Consider the following 17,736-nt stretch of genomic DNA (forward strand, 5'->3'; position numbering starts at 1 on the left):
CGTGTCTGGTCTGTAGGCCCGTATGTTTTCAGCAACCCAGTGCACTTTCTATTGCACATCTAATTATGATAACAGAATTAATTCTAATCATGTGAATCTTAGCCCACTTAAGGATGGCCACTTAAGGATGTGTTCCAACACAAAACACAAACAACAGGCTCACGTACAAATTGATTTATAGATTAGGCAATAGATCTTACCATCACTGGCTCTGAACTTGGTGCTCAGGTATTCCTCGCTGGGGAACTTGGCCTTCTTCTTGGCGAACAAGGCTCTGGGGCATCCTGAGAGACTGCAGACACAGAGGGAGAGGGGTTATTGAGCTATTCTAAAATATCCCACGTACACTATATCTACTAATATGTAGCCTGAGCAACCAAAATTGACACACATAAAGGACACTGTAACATGCAAGAGCCGGGCCGGGAGGTAGTTAGCTTAGCCTAGCATAATGACTGCAGTTGCTTGTTGTAAACTTCCTTCAACCACCTCTTGCTATCAAATAAAACATTATAAAAGAGATATATGTTAATTAGTGAGCTCTGGAGGCAATGGTCAGAATACTTCTCAACATCGAACAGAGCCAGACTAGCTGTCTAGCTGTGTTCCTCATGTCTAGGCTAGGCTAGGCTAACCATCTGTAGCTCCATACTTAGTGTACGGACATGAGAGTGTAATCGATACTCTCTTCTAGTTTTCAGAACAGAAAACAAATAAGACCTCCTTAAATAAACCTCTTGCTTTCCGTTTTTTTATTTTCCTTATGTATATTCTATGTGATGTAAAGCGTCTTTGAGTGACCTCCAAAAAAGCGCTATATCCTATCAATTATTAATTATTATTATTAAATGTTGAACTTTTTCTTTCAATGGACATGTTTTAATACAAAAAAACATAGATGTGGAAGTTCCAAAAAGCCCAAAGTTGTTCCCCAATCCCCACTACAGCTTTCTCATTATGGAGACTCCAAATAACAGGCACAAAAACCAATTGTGATAGTAACCTGCGGTGTGTGAGGAAGCTCCCGTTAGAGTGTCCGGAGCCGTCACAACCCGGGGTGGGACAACTGGGCCCCTCTGTCTTGAAGGCCTTCCAGTTGAAAGGTGTGCCGTTCAATACACCCTCTTTCTGTCTGCGGGCGGCCAGTGGGCACCCATAGGCGCTACGGTGCGTGGCGTACTTCCCACTGATGTGACCCAGACTGTCGCAACCCGGAACCGGGCACCTGCAAGGAAAGGAAAGAAAGGAAACAGGTTAGATAAGGAGAATCCAAACAGATCAACTGTAGAGAAAGTTGAGAATATTAGAAAAAAACATATTTAAATTATATATTTTCTCTACTGGGCCAAATTCATTGTCTTACATCTGTGGTGTTTGACATATTATTCATGCAATTATATAATATCACTGATGCAAGATCTATCAAAGTTTAGCACATGCGGTTTATCAACATGCAGTAAAATTAACTGTTTTATTTTTTGTGTGTAAATGCAATATGAAGCCCATGTATTTCTTATGTATTGATAAGCTACTCTACGATACTGTCTCTACCGTAAGCTACATTCAGAATCAGTATCAGCACTAAGTGTATTTTCCCATCAGTAATGGGCTGATTGTTTGATTCAGTTACGGGGGGGCCAGGGCACTACCTCTGCATATGATTCACAGTGACTGTCCTCTCTCTCTATCTCTCTATCTCTCTCTCTCTTTCCCTTTTTTATTGCATTTTACTGTTACCGTCAGTCTCGCTAAAAGCAGACATTATGGCTTTCTGAGCGGTACGAACTTTAAAAGCTCGGAGTCCTCCTGGTTGTCCTTGGTAGGAGTTTTAATTCCACTTTTCTTGGCACGCGGGCACCCAGAGAGACTGAAAACAGAAAGTATGGAGTTGATAACATAGGGTTGAAAAAAAGCTTTCTGGTGAAGTGATTGCTTGATAAAGGGAGAGAACAATACGATTTTCTTTTTTTACAGAGGTCGTTCAACCAAATTACAAAACCAAATCAACTCAGAACACCTAACAACGGCTGAAAAATAGATAGGATATTGGAAAGGTGTACAAATGTGTGAGTATGTGATCCCTGTCTAATTCTACCATGGACTGTCACTAGGCCTCTCTTTGTATGGGTGTCCACGTGTGCGTGTGTGTGTGTGTGTGTTTTTTTTGTTTTTTTTTGCGAGTGCATTTGTGTTGTTTGTGTGTTACCTTCTGTGGGAGGTGTAGTTCCCCGTGATGTGACCTGAGCCGTCGCATCCTAGGGTGGGGCATCTGGGAAAAGAGTGCAGCAAGGTAAGCAGAGACACAACACTTAGATGTTTCATAGTGGAAGATAGTTTTATGCAAATGAGTGAAATGGTCTGCTCATTCATTCCGATTAATACCTTTTCTTATTCTTTCTTGTGAGCAATAGTTGGTTAAACTCATTCAGGCTCTTTTATCTAGATACACTTATTGTGTCGGTCTACAGTACAGTATAGTGGGCCTTTAAAGGTGGATTCAGTAATTCTGAAGAATGCTTGTTGTAATCAATATCTCCTCATTATCCGCTACTTAACCGTACTGTGTGTGTGTGCGTGCGCTGAAAGCCAGTGTGAATACACAGCCTAGGCTCGGTAAACTGACATGTTGCTATCTGCGGTGGGCGCCCTTTGGTACATATACCCATTCACAGAGCATAGGCTGTGTATTAAAACCAGATTTTGTTAGTACAGGTAACAGATCATCAGGAGATATTCACTGATTTTGACAACAAGCCTTCTCCAGAATTGCTGACTTTCCAATTAAAGAGCTGTGTACTCTACAGAATTGCAATTTCATTATATTCATTTCACATTTAAATGAACTGATGAGAGCGAAACAGAGTCCAAGCCGGCTGCAGACAAAACTAAACGCATGACATGAGATGCAGCGGCAGCAACAAAAGATAAGTTAACGTCAGCAGAATGAAAGCACTGTGGCGTCGGACAGTGGTGTCAGTAGCGTCAGTAGCGTCAGTAGCGGTGCATTGAAGTGGCAGTGGAGAAGGCAGTGAAGGTGTAGTAGAGCAAACATACTTGAGTTCAGGGGTGTGTGCCGCCATGAGGGACCGAAGGCTCTTATCAGCGAGAGGACACCCAGACAGACTGAGAGGGAGGAGAAGGAGCCAAGGAAGGAAGGGCGGACGGAGAAAAAGGGGGAAGGAGGAAAAAAGGGGGGCGAGGAAAGCAAGTGTGAGGGGATTGAAAGGAGAGAGGAATAAAAAGACGTGAGTGAAGGAAAATCAAGAATGCAAGGCATACCAAGGTCATTTAGGAAGAAGAGGACAGACGGCAAGAAGTAAATTACTGATGCATATCAAAGCCAATGACCGTCTCCTGCTTCCCGGCCTCACGCTACATTATTGCCTCTGGCATGTTAGGATCAAATAAAATATTTGAATTACTCATGGTGTGTGCCCGCTTTGGACTCTTGAGTCTCAGCAGAGCCAACATTTCACATAAGAGTTAATATATATATATATATACAGAGAGAGCAGCAGCATGCTGTATCATCCAAACAAAGTCTGCCATGGTGCTTACCTGCGATGGGATGCGTAGTTTCCAGTGATGTGGCCGCTGCCATCACAGCCAGGTGTAGGGCAGCTGGAGAGGGTTAGGGTAAATGAGACAGAGATGTTAGAAAGGACAGAGATAATTCAACTAAAAAAGAGTAACATTTATTTTACATTTTTTTTGCAAGCGCTGTGGCTACATCGATGGCAATGTCAGCCAGTCCAAATTCATTCTTAAGCCTTAGTGTTTACTACTAATTAAAATAAGCGAATGGCATACACAACCAACTGACTCAACTAAAGATAGCCAACACTGTAAACATAATAGATGCTTAACATCAGCATGATAGCAAGCTGGCATTGGCTTTTAGCTGACCGAAGCTGCACAGCTCTTGTCTTGTTACTTACGCGAGCAGGTCTTTCTTGCTATCTGGCTTGGGCTGGAACTTGACCTTGAAGCTTGGGGTGGTAACCTCTCCTGGGTACTTCCTGTCCTCCAGACAGTCCTGCATCATGTCACAGTCCTCTTGGTCAGACGAGACATACGAGTGGCCTGTGTGCTCCATCTGAAACAACAAGAAAGGAGAAGAAATGTAATACTTGTATTACTTAAATTATACACGTGGTGTTGTGTGGATGTGTTGGCTTTGTTGAGTGATGGCTTTCTCGCAATAACTTGTATATTAGTATACAAGCAAACGAAACTTTACAGACCACCATGTGCACAAGTCTCGACTCTGATCCCCTTTTTAATTATTTTGTAGACAACTGATGCAGAGTGTCCTCATAAAAAATTTAGACTCAAAGCCCTTTATATTTCTTTTGAAAAAGTTCAAAGGAGTGAAAATTAGCATATGCCAAAATCAGGATGGTGCAATGCACCTGACACACCACCTCTGTTACACAGTGCAATGTCTTAACTGTACAGTAACTCTCGCATTTTCGGAGAAATAAGAAATGAATAATAGAAAGAGGAAAAAGGGGACAGGAAATAAGGGCAAGGGGGATCTGAGAAAGACAAAGTGATGTAAACAAGCAGGAGTTTTTCTGATTCAAAAAAGCTCAAGGGGGAAATTTTGGGTCTGTTGTTATTTATGTTGCAACACTTCCTCTGTGACTAAAAAGCTCAGGAAACATGGCTCGTTTGAGTCTTAATTTGGTCCTAACCTCGTCCATTTCCTCCTCCCTCTGGCGGTTGGGTTTGGTGTAATCCAGAGGGCCCTCCCACTCCTCCTGCTTGTAGGCCAGCAGGTTGGGCGATGTCATCCCACTGCTCCCGTGGTGGAGTGAGGAAGAGGAGGAGGAAGGGTCTGGGGAGCGCACTCCGGACAGGCTGCCCTCACTTTTGATGGGCTTCTTCATGCTCAGGTCCAGAGTGCCGTTCTCATCTACCTCAATGTCCAACTCCTGGAGAGAACCCATAAGGTATTTATTTTAAAGTAAAGAGTAGAAATGGGGGGAGAGAGAGAGAGAGCGAGAGAGAGAGAGAGAGAGAGAACAGACATGCAGTAAACAGCCCAGGCCTAAATGGTGCGCACACTCCCACGGTGAGCCACTCATGTATTCTGAGGGCTTTTTTTAACTTCCAAAGTATTCGATATTAAATGAATAAATAGGATATTATGAAATAAGAAGGTGATATGTATGCATAAGGTAACAGCGGCTAGCTGTGGCTGAGGCTGATGACAAAGGCTGGGGGCATGTGAAGACAACTCGGTGAGATAATTTAAAATCATTCTCAGGGAAATAAAAAAACAATACAATAAAATGATATGATTAAAATTATTTCACAATTTAGTAAAATACGTTTATTTATTTCACTATATCTGGTAATTGGATTGGTTATTTCTATATTTAAAATTGTAGTGCTCCACACTTGGTAACTGAGGGAAAATGAATAGAGAAACATAGCTACATAACACATCTAATGAAGTACTCTAAAGTGCAAATCACTTATGCACTCAAGAGTATATGAGAAGCAGTCCTGTATGATGATAATTGCGTTTCATTTAATTACCCTCTCCAACAAATTGCAGCCATTAACCTACCCACATTTTATATACAGAACTTAACTTACACAACATAACTTCATACAGTCGCATTCAGCGGAAAAAATCAAGACTAAACTAAACTTTCACTTGGTGAAAAAATGTAAACGATGTTGTAAACCTCTCCCTCTAGCCTGTATACAGTCATGCAGCGACGCCATTCGCCTTTGGGTTAGAAACGCTACCGGCATCGCTTAGGCAAATCAAGTAATGATATCTGATGCACTCCAGTAATGCTTTGCCAACAGCACCAACACCACTGTTAATCTCTCCGCGCTCCATTCTAGTGCTGGCAAGTGAACAGAGACAGAGAGGGTGAGAGCTGAGCCCTGTTTTTAAGCATTCATCTAAAATGGCGCTCGTATGGGGCTGGTCAGCGGCCAGAAAGAGGGTTATGAGGAGAGGAGGGAAAAACGGGAACAGTTCCCAGAATGGGCCCTGGCTTAGATGAGCTCAGTGTTTCAAATGTTACAATATTGGATTTCAACTGGCCTCGACTCTGATTCCAGATCAGTCCCGGGCTCATTTAGCACTGTAATGCCGCACTGCCAAGGCTATAAGGCTATAAGGCCTGCTCTTTGGATCGCTGCCTCGCCCAACAACACCTAGCACTGCCGGGGCTGCCACAGACATTAATCTTCACTTGTTATCTTCCTAAAACCATGTCGGATAAAATCGAAAGAAAGTGATGAAGCGGTCACTTTCTTTCCTCTGAGAGGCAAAAGGGCCTTTTTAAAAATCACAATATGGGGGAAAGTGGTGCTCCAATTACTCCTCCTGTGCACAGAGTGGTGATAGATAGAGGGAGCAAGTGAGTGAGAGATAGAGAGCTATAGGTAGAGAGACAAACAGCGAGAGTTGCATTGGGAGGGAGAGAGAGAGATCGAGATAAAAGAGAGTAGAATGAGACTTGAAAGAAAAAAGAAAGAAAGAGTGGCGGGGGTGGAGAAAGAGAGTGGGAGATCCATCCGGAAGATAATGAAAAAAGGCTACCTGGTGGAAAAGTAATCCAGGGAACTGGCAGTCAGCCAAATTCAATAACAACATGAAAAGTGTGTGGGATGGAGGGATGAAAGGATATAAAGAGGACGGGAGAGGTGATGCAACTGCATCTCAACACTACCCTGTTGCTCTAAGCCAATGGCTCCAGATGATATATTCATGCAGAGTTGATGATGGGGGGAGGAGGGAGGAGGAGAGGAGAGGAGTGGAGAGGCATACCCACTGCTCCATCCTCTCCTCTCTCCAGCTGTGGCCCGAACGTTTCAATCAGCTAATAACGTAACCGTGTTCACCATAAACTCTGATCATTTCCTTCTGTTGTAAAGTGTTTAGTATTTTTGGAACAGCTAAGGACTTGGGAGGAAGGATGTATTTCACCTTTTTGAGTCTTTAAATACAATCCCTAAGAACATACACATTGATCATTCACAAGTGGATCCTCGGTGTTTACCTTGTTCTGGGGTTTGGTGCTGAGGTTCTCTGGTTTCTCCCAGCAGCGTGTAGACAGGTTGAGGATGGCAGTGGCGGCCATGTGAGCAGCCTCAGCATCATGGGAGTAGTCGTAGGCCAAGGCGGCGCTCTTCCCGAAACCGTGAAGACTGAGGCTGGGCGACGATGACTTGGGGAATGAGGGTTTAGCTGTAAAAACAAATAAAAAATTAAGTCAACTATAGATCAAATATATTCCGTAAGTACTATCCAACAGAGGGGAGGACAAACAGAAAGGTATGAAATTGAGACTTGTTGTATTTACACTTTGGGTTTTGCACAGATAAACCAAAAAAGTAAGTAATTAATTTCAAAATCAATTCAGCCTTTATGAGTGACATATTAGGCATTATGCCACCTGGCGGGACAGAAAAGAGACAAGGTGTCCTCTCTTACTTTTGAAGGCTTTGGGTGAAAGTTCGCTGGTGAGCATCTTTGGAGCAAGCATGCGCTGCCCAAACACTTGGGCGTCGAAGCTTGCGTAATCGAAAGACACCTTGGAGTACTTCTCCAGCTCCCTGGCCAGGTTGGCCCGCGGCGTGGAGGGTCCCATGCTGGGCCTGTAGCTGCCGTACTGGGGCACCTCCAGCTGCTTGACGAAGCACATGGGCCTGTGAGGAGAGAGAGAGAGAGAGAGAGAGAGAGAGAGAGAGAGAGAGAGAGAGAGAGAGAGAGAGAGAGAGAGAGAGAGAGAGGGTGTTAGGGTTAGGACTGGTAAGGGGGAGAAGGGCTTAAAGTGGCTTCGAGGACATTTCAGTTTTTGTTGTATTAAAGCAACACCTTTGGACAAAAGCGGTTCTTTGTGTTGGCGGGCATGATCATTTGTTTAGGAAACGAGTGAAAGAGAGACTGCAGGATGCATTGCCATGGGATAATGTATATATGTGACTATGTAAGATTAATAGTGACAATAATATGACGATGGTGAAGCAAAATAAACTTTGATTTAGTACTGTTCAGGAAACACAGGATGTTCTGGTCTGCCTGCCGTAAATCGATTTGTCTAAAGTTCCTAGGAAATCATAAGGCATTATAAATAACTATATATAAATAGTGTGGTTTTGACTGATGATCTTGTTTATTGTTACAGGTCATTTATGACCATGAGAGTAAAAATGATACTGTTTCATAAACATTTTAAAGATCCTCGTGGGTGGTTTAAGAAGAAATAAATCAGAAAGTAGAACAGAATAGAATAGAATTGAAAAGGAGAGATGGGACCTAAAAGAGGATGGACTCAAAATCACCCCCCACCAAACAATAAATAAATACAGAGAGGATGGAAAAAAAAGAGAGTTGGAGCGAGGGAGGTGGAGTGACAAAAGAGAGAGTAAAGATAGGGGCAACGGTGTACTTAGCAGGAGTGCAGCAGGATTAAAAGCTCTCTTATCAGCAGAGGGCACATTTGCATGTTGTACAGCATGGAATTTATGAGCTTTAAGCCCTCTCGTTTTCCTGGAGAGCCCGGGCCTTTTGTCAGACCTGTTGGCTCAAATCCACTGATAGACCAGGAGAGGCGGAGGGGCGGGTGGAGAGAGAGAGAGAGAGAGAGAGAGAGAGAGAGAGAGAGAGAGAGAGAGAGGAGGAAGGGTAGAACGGGACAGAAGGAGGCAGGAGGAGTCACCTTCCTCATCTGTTTCACTGTGGCCCACATCTCTCTCTCTCTCTCTCTCTCTCTCTCTCTCTCTCTCCCTATGCTCTCCAACCATACGTTCATTAATAAGGTACATGACGACCTGGGCTGTAGTGACAGTGCTGTGGTGGGGGGAGGGTGGGGACAGCAAAAATACCAGCTCACATCGGGTCACAACAACTTTGTACCACTGATCAAAGGTGCCCCCCCCTCCCACCCCCCACCCTCTCTCTCTTTATTTATTCAACATGAATTCCTTTAGAACATGGATCGCATGAGGAATTCTCGGACCCCACGCATTAACAGGGCAGGCCAGGCTCATTGTAATAGCAATCTGCGAGTGTGAAAACAAAGCCAGCCCTTATTATGTTTTAATCCTCCACGCTTTTGTCCGACCACTGATGAGGTCCTCCTAAAGGAAAGCAATTATTTTTCTTTCGTCCCCCGCTCCCACCACCACCACCACCACCACCACAATGCCCCTACAACTTGCATAATTAGCTTATCGGCTGCATTATTAATTAAAATACCAACGAGGAAGAGCACGGACGGTGTGTGTGTGTCTGTGGTTTTTTTGCACTAATTATCATTCTTCTGGCCATGATCACGGTGCCTGACAAGTTGGGAGGACGCCCGGAGATAAAGAGATCTCGGTGTCTTAGGGGGCAGTAATGATCGGACCGCCGGACTGAATGCTTTGGAGACCTACTCGTTAAATTGAGCCATTCACAGGGATGCGTTTACATCTCTGGTGAGGGCACAGGGACAAGGCCGGGATGCTCTCTGTGGTTTCTATGGTTTCTGTGCGGCTCGGTAGTAAAAAAGAAAAAAAACTCAGCTAACCTTGAGAAGGTGAAAGGTTCACTATGCCGTCATTCACCATCTTATCTATGGAAGGCCCCGGCAAGGCAATGAAGGGTTACGGTGTGAGTCGAACATAACCGAGGTCATCAATTATTAATACTACTGTTTAATCATTAAAATGAAGAGAAAAATAAATTAGAAGCTCTATACGTTTTCCTTTGCGCCTGGAGAAAGGTGTGTACTAATCATTATTGATTTCTCCCGCCAAACATTTGCCATGTTAAAATATGCTTTTATTAAAATGAGAGGAGTGTGTGTGTGCGTGCGTGCGTGAGTGCGAGCGTGCGTGCGTGCGTGTGTGTGCGTGTGAGTGAGTGCAGTACATGGTAGGAGTAGATCTGAGGCCGATTAAGTTCTGATTATTTGCTATTGCTACCATAAACCTGCTCGCTTCAGTTTTCATTTAAAGAAAGTAAAAATTGAAGGTAATAATAAGATGATCCTAAGATGATCTTACAGACATAGACTTACATGTTTCTTCAATTTCTTTCTCTTATCTACTGGTCGGAGGTGAGCTTAAAGGGCAATGTATAAAGCTTAACATTTTACACTCCATCTTAATTATTCAATTAACAGCTTTATTAATTCACGTTTTTTGACCCATCTCATAAATTTGATTGCCTTTTGTCACCAACGGGGCTCTAATGTCACACAATATAAAATGTAAGAAGGACAATTTTAAAAAAGGCCCAAAGTATAGGATCATCACCCACCTTAAGACTCTGTCGTTGGGACTCCCCTTGAGGTGCTCGCTGCCCGGCGGAGAGAGAAGCTGCTTGTCGGTTCCCTTGGTCAGCTTCTCTGCAGCAGCAATGGGGCATCCGGAGAGACTGGAGGGACAGAGGAAGAATGAACCAGATGAATATCAAAAGGAATGGCATTTTGCTGACTGTGTGATGTGGACTGACACATTTGCTTCGTCCTGCATGCATAAAATATATGAGCTTGCAAATAAACAAACAAACGTTTGTGTAGGACGCTCTCATCTGCAGAAACACACACACACACACCCACACACACACACACACACATACACAGATGTACACAGGTGCTATTCTTTAAAGTGTGTGTGTTAATACCTGCGGTGTGTGTTACGGTTGCTGTTGACGTGGCCCTGACCGGTGCAGCCGGGAGTTGGACACTTCAGCACATTCTCGTGCATGGCCAGAACTGAGGAGAGGACACACACAATCACATGGTCAGAGAAATCCACACTATAATATACACCGTTAAAAAAAACTATGATGTCTAATAATGCATAAATGTCTATGTTGTTCGTCTTTTGCTTTGTAAATTATTACTATTATTTGTGTATGGGACTATGTGATTGTCATATTGAGCAGCCTGGACTAGAACAATACAGCGTTATGCCTGACTCCATAGTAAGAAGAGGCAGTAGTCAGATGCCCTGCCCTGTCACTTTCCTTCCCGTACGTGCTTTTTATTTATCTTCTAAAGCTTGAGAGAACTCACTCTCGGGGGGGATCCTGTCTTTGTGCGGACAGCCTGACAGGCTGCGGTGGTGGGGGTAAAGACCGGTCACGTGACCCGTGCCATCGCAGCCCGGGGTGGGACACTTGATCTCTCTCTTCTCGGGCCTACTGCTCTCTGGATAGAGGAGGAAAGAGAGAGAAAGAGAAGGAACAAAGGGATGAGGAGAGGAGGAAGAGAGACGGAGAGATGAGAGGGAGAGGGGAAGGTGGGATGAATAAGGCAGGGCAAAAAAAGCAAGTGGTTAATGCCATCAGACGGTCTGCTCGGCTGAGCATGAAATCCAGACATATTTCAGACAACTGTACAAGAGCAACACCCATCTGCTCCTCCTCTGTCTCCTGTACCTCTGCAGATGCAAAATGTGTTTTAATATGCACAAGTCTTAATGCGACTCGTGTGTTTCTGTAAATGTTTCATCAAATAACGTGATACATTACAGCTTTTCCGAAAAGTTCAACCTGAGCAAAGTCGACCTACTTATCCTCTACGCTTTGATGATTTTCAGCTCCCTTGCTACGCTCTCGTCTCTCGTTCGCAAAACAATAACACCTGGATATTCATAATTCACACAGACTAAAAGATGCCTCCTCGTCCCTACACTGCTACGGGGAGGCAGGCTGGTTCGGTATCGGTGGCACTGGAGAGCAGGAAGAAGGGGCGAGAGGAGGGTTGCGATGCTCTATTGGCCCTTAAATTGAATGTTAACGAGACATGCATCTCCTAATTAGCGTTGAGCAGAACGGGAACGCCACCACAGGAGGGAGTTGGGGCCAAGGAGAGGGCAGCACTACCAGGCATGTAATCACCCAGCGCCGCTATACTGCAAGGAGCATGGCAAGTGGCAGCGTGCCAACTGCGAAAATACAACACATGCAGCATGTAAACAAACACTCTCTCTCTCTGTCCCTCTCTCTCTCTCTCTCTCTCTCTATCTCTCTCTATCTCTCTCTCTCTCTCTCCAACGTGTTGTCTCACTATTCTCCCTTCTGACTGTCTCCTCGAGCGCTTCCTCGCCGCTCTTCATGGAAGTCTATTGAGCTGGAACCACTTCATCCCCCCCTCACAATGGAGAGGGGAGGATCCAAACAGAGCTCTGTGACTCATCGCTGTTTAATTGGTACACTGTGTTTATTTGTGTTCTCTGCTCCCTAACATTAAGCACAGCACACGACAGAACTGAATTGTTCTATCTTCGCGTGACCAAATGTATTATTCTTTATACAGAGCATGTTTGGATCGACTGATTACAAATGGAGTTTAATATACTCCCCCTTTCCCAAAGCTTACAACAGCCTTTTGGAAACAACAGAGGGGGTTATTGCTTTCCATTCATGTCATTATGATGCAACCATTTACTTTTAAAACTGTCTTGAGTTTGTCACTCCATCACAGTGTCCCCTGTATTGTTGTCACTGCTACCAATTACAGTATGTGCTGATCCGACCAGTAGCAGAAGTGTCAAGTGACGCCAACAAGGTGGAGTCATTTGATTCTAGAGAATGCGTGTTGTCATAATCACTTTTTGTCACAAATCTGTGAATACCTCCTCACAACCCCCTACCTTCCAGTGTTAATACACAGCCTAGGGTCTGTAAACGAGAATCTTGCTAGCTATGTTGAGCTTTGTTAACATACCCTTTGTTTACAGAGCCTATGCTCTGCATTAACACCAGTTTTTTTTTCAGTTCACACACAGCATGGACAGGTAGCAGATATCCACTGAACAAGATTTCTCCAGAATCACTGACTCCACCTTTAAACGTTCCTGAATCGCCACCTTAAGCGACTTCCAGGTCACAGTACTTGCTGCAGTATCTCCCCTCCCCCTGCCTTACCTTTGCTGAAGTAGCTCTTGCGGAGGACGTCCAGGTGCTTGGGCCTGTCATCCATGGTGAAGTATCGCTGGTGGTGGATATCCGGGGCGCCGCAGAGCAGCTCTCGGTGCCCGGCCGGCTTCACCTGCTCTGCCTTGAGGGCGATGGCTTGCTCCAGCAGGCCCAGGTTCCCTCTGCTGATGTCAAACATCTCCGACTCGTCCGTGGAGCGCTGCGACAGGCTGTCCTCGTCCTCTCTCTCGTCGTCCCCGTCCGCGTCCTCAAAGTCTTTCTCCTCTGACCGCACCTGGATGATGTCATGAGGAGAGGCCGAGGACGAGGCCTTGTGGTGGATTTTAAAGTTCTGGCCTCTGATGTGGGGGAAGTAGTGGTGCTCCAGCGGGCTGTAGCTTAAAGGAGGCGGACTGGAGGCCTTGTAGTGCAGCTGTTGTTGTTGAAGCGGGCTGAGTGTGTCGTGGTGAGAGTCATATTTGTGGAGCGGACTGGCCCTGTGGTAGTCTTCTTCAGTGTGTGTTCCCTGAGCTGCTGCTGCTGCTGCTGCTGCTGCTGCTGCTGCTGCGGTGCTGGTGATGGTGCGGACGGCGGTTGGCGCGTCAGCAATGGGCAGGATGTGGTGGTTGACCTCACCGTGGTCCTCTCCTTGGTCTTTTTTCCCCTCGTCCTCCTCTGCTCCTTCTGCTGTGTGAGTGTGCTGTGTTGGCACTGCCATCTCCTCCTCCTCCTCCTCCTCCTCTTCCTCCTCCTCTTCCTCCTCCTCTAGATGTTTGATCTGTTCATGGCGGCCATCTTGGCTCAGGTACTGGTGGTGGTGGTTCTCCTGGCTTACGTGGTTGCTCATGTCTTCTGGGCATTCCCTGTCCTGCTCCTCTTCTACTTCCTCGACTTCAGCGGTCTCCTGTAGCTTCTGAATAGACGATTCTTCCAGCACTTGAACTCTGCTTTGTGCCACCACTTCCTCTTCCTCTTCTTCTTTCCCCTCCTGTACTTCCTCACCCCGTTCGGCTGCTGCTGCTGCTGCTGCCAAAGTGACATCGTCCTCTGCCGTCTCCATGGCAACAGGCTGCTGAATGGCCACTGTCGGAGCATTGTTGTTGTCGTGGTGGTTGGAGCCGCGGCCGAGGTGCAGCAGAGAGTTGGCCACCTCTTCAGCGCACTGAGAGGGAGACTGACAAGCGGCTGCAGGTGGCTCGATGATAACACACTCTTCTTCTTCTTCTTCTTCTTCTTCTTCTTCTTCTTCTTCTTCTTCTTCTTCTGTGGAAAGGAAAGAGGTCAAGGTGGTGACACAAGAGTTAGTCATGCACTACAAGATCTTAATCACCTTCTTGACATCAGGTGACATCACCTTCTTGCCAGCTCAGACAGTCACAGTACACTCACAATGAATAAAGAAGAAACACCTGCTGTGAGTCAATAGAGCACTCAAACAAATTGACGGACAGAGATGCATTGCCCCTAGTGGTCGTTAGGAGGCATGGCAACTCTCCTCCTGCAATATTAGTTGTGTCCTCTATCTGTCAGGTGACGTGGTTCAACTAAAACCACTTGTTTTCCCCGATTAATTATTTAATCTAAAGAAAGTGTCTAAAAACACCTGTAATTGTTACCTAGAGCCCAAGGTGATAACGTTGAACGTCTTGTTCTGACCGATTAACAGTCCGAAGATAATTATTAACAAGTCTATCGAATGAAGAAAACCAGCACCCCATGATTTATTAATTATCAAGACTGACTTTTTCCTTTAATGATGATTTTAAAAGGACCCAGACAAGGAGCTTTAATTGCAACAAACTCCAGTAAAGTGGAGGCAAGAATGATATCATCAGCCAACCTTCTCCTGCTGCAAAGCGGTTTTCCTCCTTCTGACACGTCTCCTCTTGTTCTTCTTCTTCCCTCTCCTCTTCCTCCTCCTTCTGTGTCTCCTCCTCATCCTCATGTCCATTTATCTGTCCATTCTGCATCAGGTCTACTGTCATTTCCTCTACAGCGGCCTCCCTCTCTTCCTTCTTGCTCTCTCCTGCTTTCTCTCCATCTTTCTCCTGCTCTCCCTCGGCGTCGCTGCTGCTGGCGTCGCTCTCTGCTGCGCTGAAGCCCTCGTCCAGGGCCAGTTTCAGGGGGTTGGACTTCCTCTTGGAGGCGGGCCCTTCCGAGTCTGCATCTTGCTCCTGCTCGGCCTCTGCTTCCTCTATCCGGCGCTTCCTAGCTATGGGGCAACCCAGAACGCTATACAGGGAAGACAAGGGAAGAGAGAACAGAGAGGAAAAGAATCATCAATACAGGTGCATCTGTAAAAAACAATCGCATCATGGAAAAGTACAAAAAGGTCAAAAAGTTGAAACTTTCATATATTCTATATTCATCACAAAAAGTGCAGATCCTGTATGTCAGTGCTTTTTTTGTTCTAATTTTGATGTTGACGGCTAACAGCTGATGGACTAAAACATCCAGTATCTCAATTTGATGAATAGTACATCAAACCAATCAGAAATGGGATTTCTAATACAGACATGTCGACCATCTATATATGTTTATTCTAAATTTGTTTCACTTCATGTGTAAGGAATCTAGAATATATGAAAGTTTCACTTTTTGAATAAAATTACGGAAATAAATGAACTTTTTAATTGATTTTTCCTTTTTTTTTTTTTTCTAGATGCACCTGTAGCAACATAGCAGAGATGTCATCAGATAATCCCCCAAAACATTACAATAAGTAAAATTCTCATGCACCCCATCATGTCCGTGAGTGATTTTAAGCAGCCTGATGGAAGGTGTGTGCGTGCGGGTGTTTTGACATGAAGAAAGATGGTAGCGGTTCTTGCAGCAGATAGTGGGAGTCAATTGGCGTGGCCTGGGGAGGGATGCCATGCAAGGCCCGCTCACACATCACCACCAATCACAGCCAATTGACTGGAACGTTTAATGAACAACTTGTATGGAGGGCCTGGGCGGGCGGGCGGACGGGCGGCCGAGGCAGCAGAGGGTGAAATCCAATAAACTCCCTCTCTTACTCTCACCTGGGAGACGCCGAGGGAGATGGGGGGACGATCTATAAACAAAGTGCATCTGAAATTGCCTGCTGAACGAATACACATGTAAACAAAGAGCTAATATCTGCCTGCCCCCTCAATAAAGAGGGAGTCACAAGCCAGTGATCTGCCCCCGGGTCCCTGCCACGCATGGTCTCTAAGGGCGGGCTGGCTCAGAAGAAGGAGGGAGGGGGGAGAGTAAATCCTGAAGAAATCACGCCCGGAAAAAAACGTCATTGCTCACGTTTGGATTTAGGCGCTTTGGGATTTTTTTTTTGTAATATCAGAAACAGCTACTCTCACTCGCATGTGATAATTCAAATTGGTCAAATGAATGTGCTTTTTCAGATTTTGGCCCCTAGGCTGAAATAAAATAGGTAGAAACAGTCTCACCTCAAGCTCTACAACATGTGATTGAGGTTGAATTGCTGAGAGGTCCCCAATTTAAAATACTTTTTTTTTATTCAACTAACTTCCATTATATTTAGTAAATTATTGTTTTCCGACAGAAAAACAACAACTTTTGTTTGAAAGGGTCACAAGCCAAAAGAACCACAAGTCTGATGTATTGATTATCTATCTGAATGTGTAGTCATATCTTCTTTAAAATCTTTTTTTATGACTAGCACTTACTTTGATCTCAGTCTTGGCTGTTTTGCTCTTTACTACATCCTGCATTATCACAATATTTTCAAATGAAAAAAGTTTCTCAGCTAGAAAATGAGCACTACCACTACGCTATCAGGCTGCATGGCGGAGGCTAAGAGTGGTATTGATCTTCGCATAGCAACACTCGACACGAGAGCGTTTAAGTGGATTTCCCATAATGGCCAACTGCAACTTTAAAGAATAAAAATGAAAAAAGTGAAACGTGGTATTTTTTTTCCACCAAGCAGATGCAGCTGGGTAAAAAAAAGACAATGTGGACAAACAGACAGAGAAGAAGGACAGACAGAGGGTGGGTTTTTCATCTGCCCTACCTTCTGTGTCGTGAGTATCTCCCACTGATATGGCCAGAGCCATTGCATCCAGGGGTGGGGCAGCTGGATGGGATGGATGGAGGTTAGAGATATATGTTTAAGACACAGTGCATTTTAGTCCCAGTGCAGAGGCAATGATAACCACAGGCAATAAACAAAGTAAATTAAGATAAAAAAATTAAATAAAACAACAGTGCAAAGCAAAGCAAATACATGCAAACTGAGTGTTTCACACATATGCACATGCACAAAGATATGAATCCCAGCCAACCCCCCTCCCCATTCATCCAGCAGACACACATAATGCATGAATGCAGGTGGCTTCAAGTCGAGGGGGGGGCGGGGGACACACACACACACAATATTGTGTGTCGTACATCAACCCTGGCCTATATCCTGTTAGTGTGAGCGATAAGGATCAGCCGAGACCTGCTGTAATTTCCCCCTGCTCTGCTCTCCTCACCAGTCATTATCATCAGCTCTCTCTCTCTCTCTCTCTCTCTCTCTCTCTCTCTCTCAGGTTGCTATGACCCCTCAGGACGGCTCATTTCTATTCTCATTAACTTCCTCCCAGCAATTGCCCTTTATTACTCCAATTATCCTTATTATTAATTTCACTTATTGAAAAATCTTGCATTTGCATTCGAAATTAGGTGTGATCCCAACTGTTTATTTTTTTTCTTAATCCAGAAACAGGCTTTTTTTATTTTTTTATTTTTGTCTAGCATGGGTCGATGCCGGGATGTGAAGTGTGACAAAATGAGAGGGAATGAATAGAATCATTTAGAAAGGAGGGGGGAGGACAATGGGCTGCCACCTGGGTGGGAAAGGC

General features: G+C 44.9%; 1 protein-coding gene across 1 annotated transcript in view; it reads right to left on the bottom strand.

Annotated features, from left to right (window-relative positions):
* Nucleotides 1–17,736, bottom strand: part of myt1b (myelin transcription factor 1b) — a gene marked incomplete at both ends in the record, with an annotated part of 88,924 nt that overhangs the window by 974 nt on the left and 70,214 nt on the right. The window contains 18 exons of the mRNA XM_080030738.1: nt 201–292; nt 1,004–1,225; nt 1,787–1,867; nt 2,207–2,269; nt 3,055–3,123; nt 3,559–3,621; nt 3,939–4,096; nt 4,698–4,937; nt 7,032–7,219; nt 7,466–7,680; nt 10,280–10,396; nt 10,646–10,736; nt 11,040–11,174; nt 12,896–13,319; nt 13,434–13,570; nt 13,679–14,117; nt 14,866–15,118; nt 16,905–16,967. Coding sequence (XP_079886864.1) covers nt 201–292; nt 1,004–1,225; nt 1,787–1,867; nt 2,207–2,269; nt 3,055–3,123; nt 3,559–3,621; nt 3,939–4,096; nt 4,698–4,937; nt 7,032–7,219; nt 7,466–7,680; nt 10,280–10,396; nt 10,646–10,736; nt 11,040–11,174; nt 12,896–13,319; nt 13,434–13,570; nt 13,679–14,117; nt 14,866–15,118; nt 16,905–16,967 — 3,050 coding nt within the window. The remainder of the gene's footprint in view (nt 1–200; nt 293–1,003; nt 1,226–1,786; nt 1,868–2,206; nt 2,270–3,054; nt 3,124–3,558; nt 3,622–3,938; nt 4,097–4,697; nt 4,938–7,031; nt 7,220–7,465; nt 7,681–10,279; nt 10,397–10,645; nt 10,737–11,039; nt 11,175–12,895; nt 13,320–13,433; nt 13,571–13,678; nt 14,118–14,865; nt 15,119–16,904; nt 16,968–17,736) is intronic.

Source organism: Ammodytes marinus (assembly GCF_949987685.1).
Source record: "Ammodytes marinus genome assembly, chromosome: 7".
Lineage (NCBI taxonomy): Eukaryota > Metazoa > Chordata > Actinopteri > Uranoscopiformes > Ammodytidae > Ammodytes > Ammodytes marinus.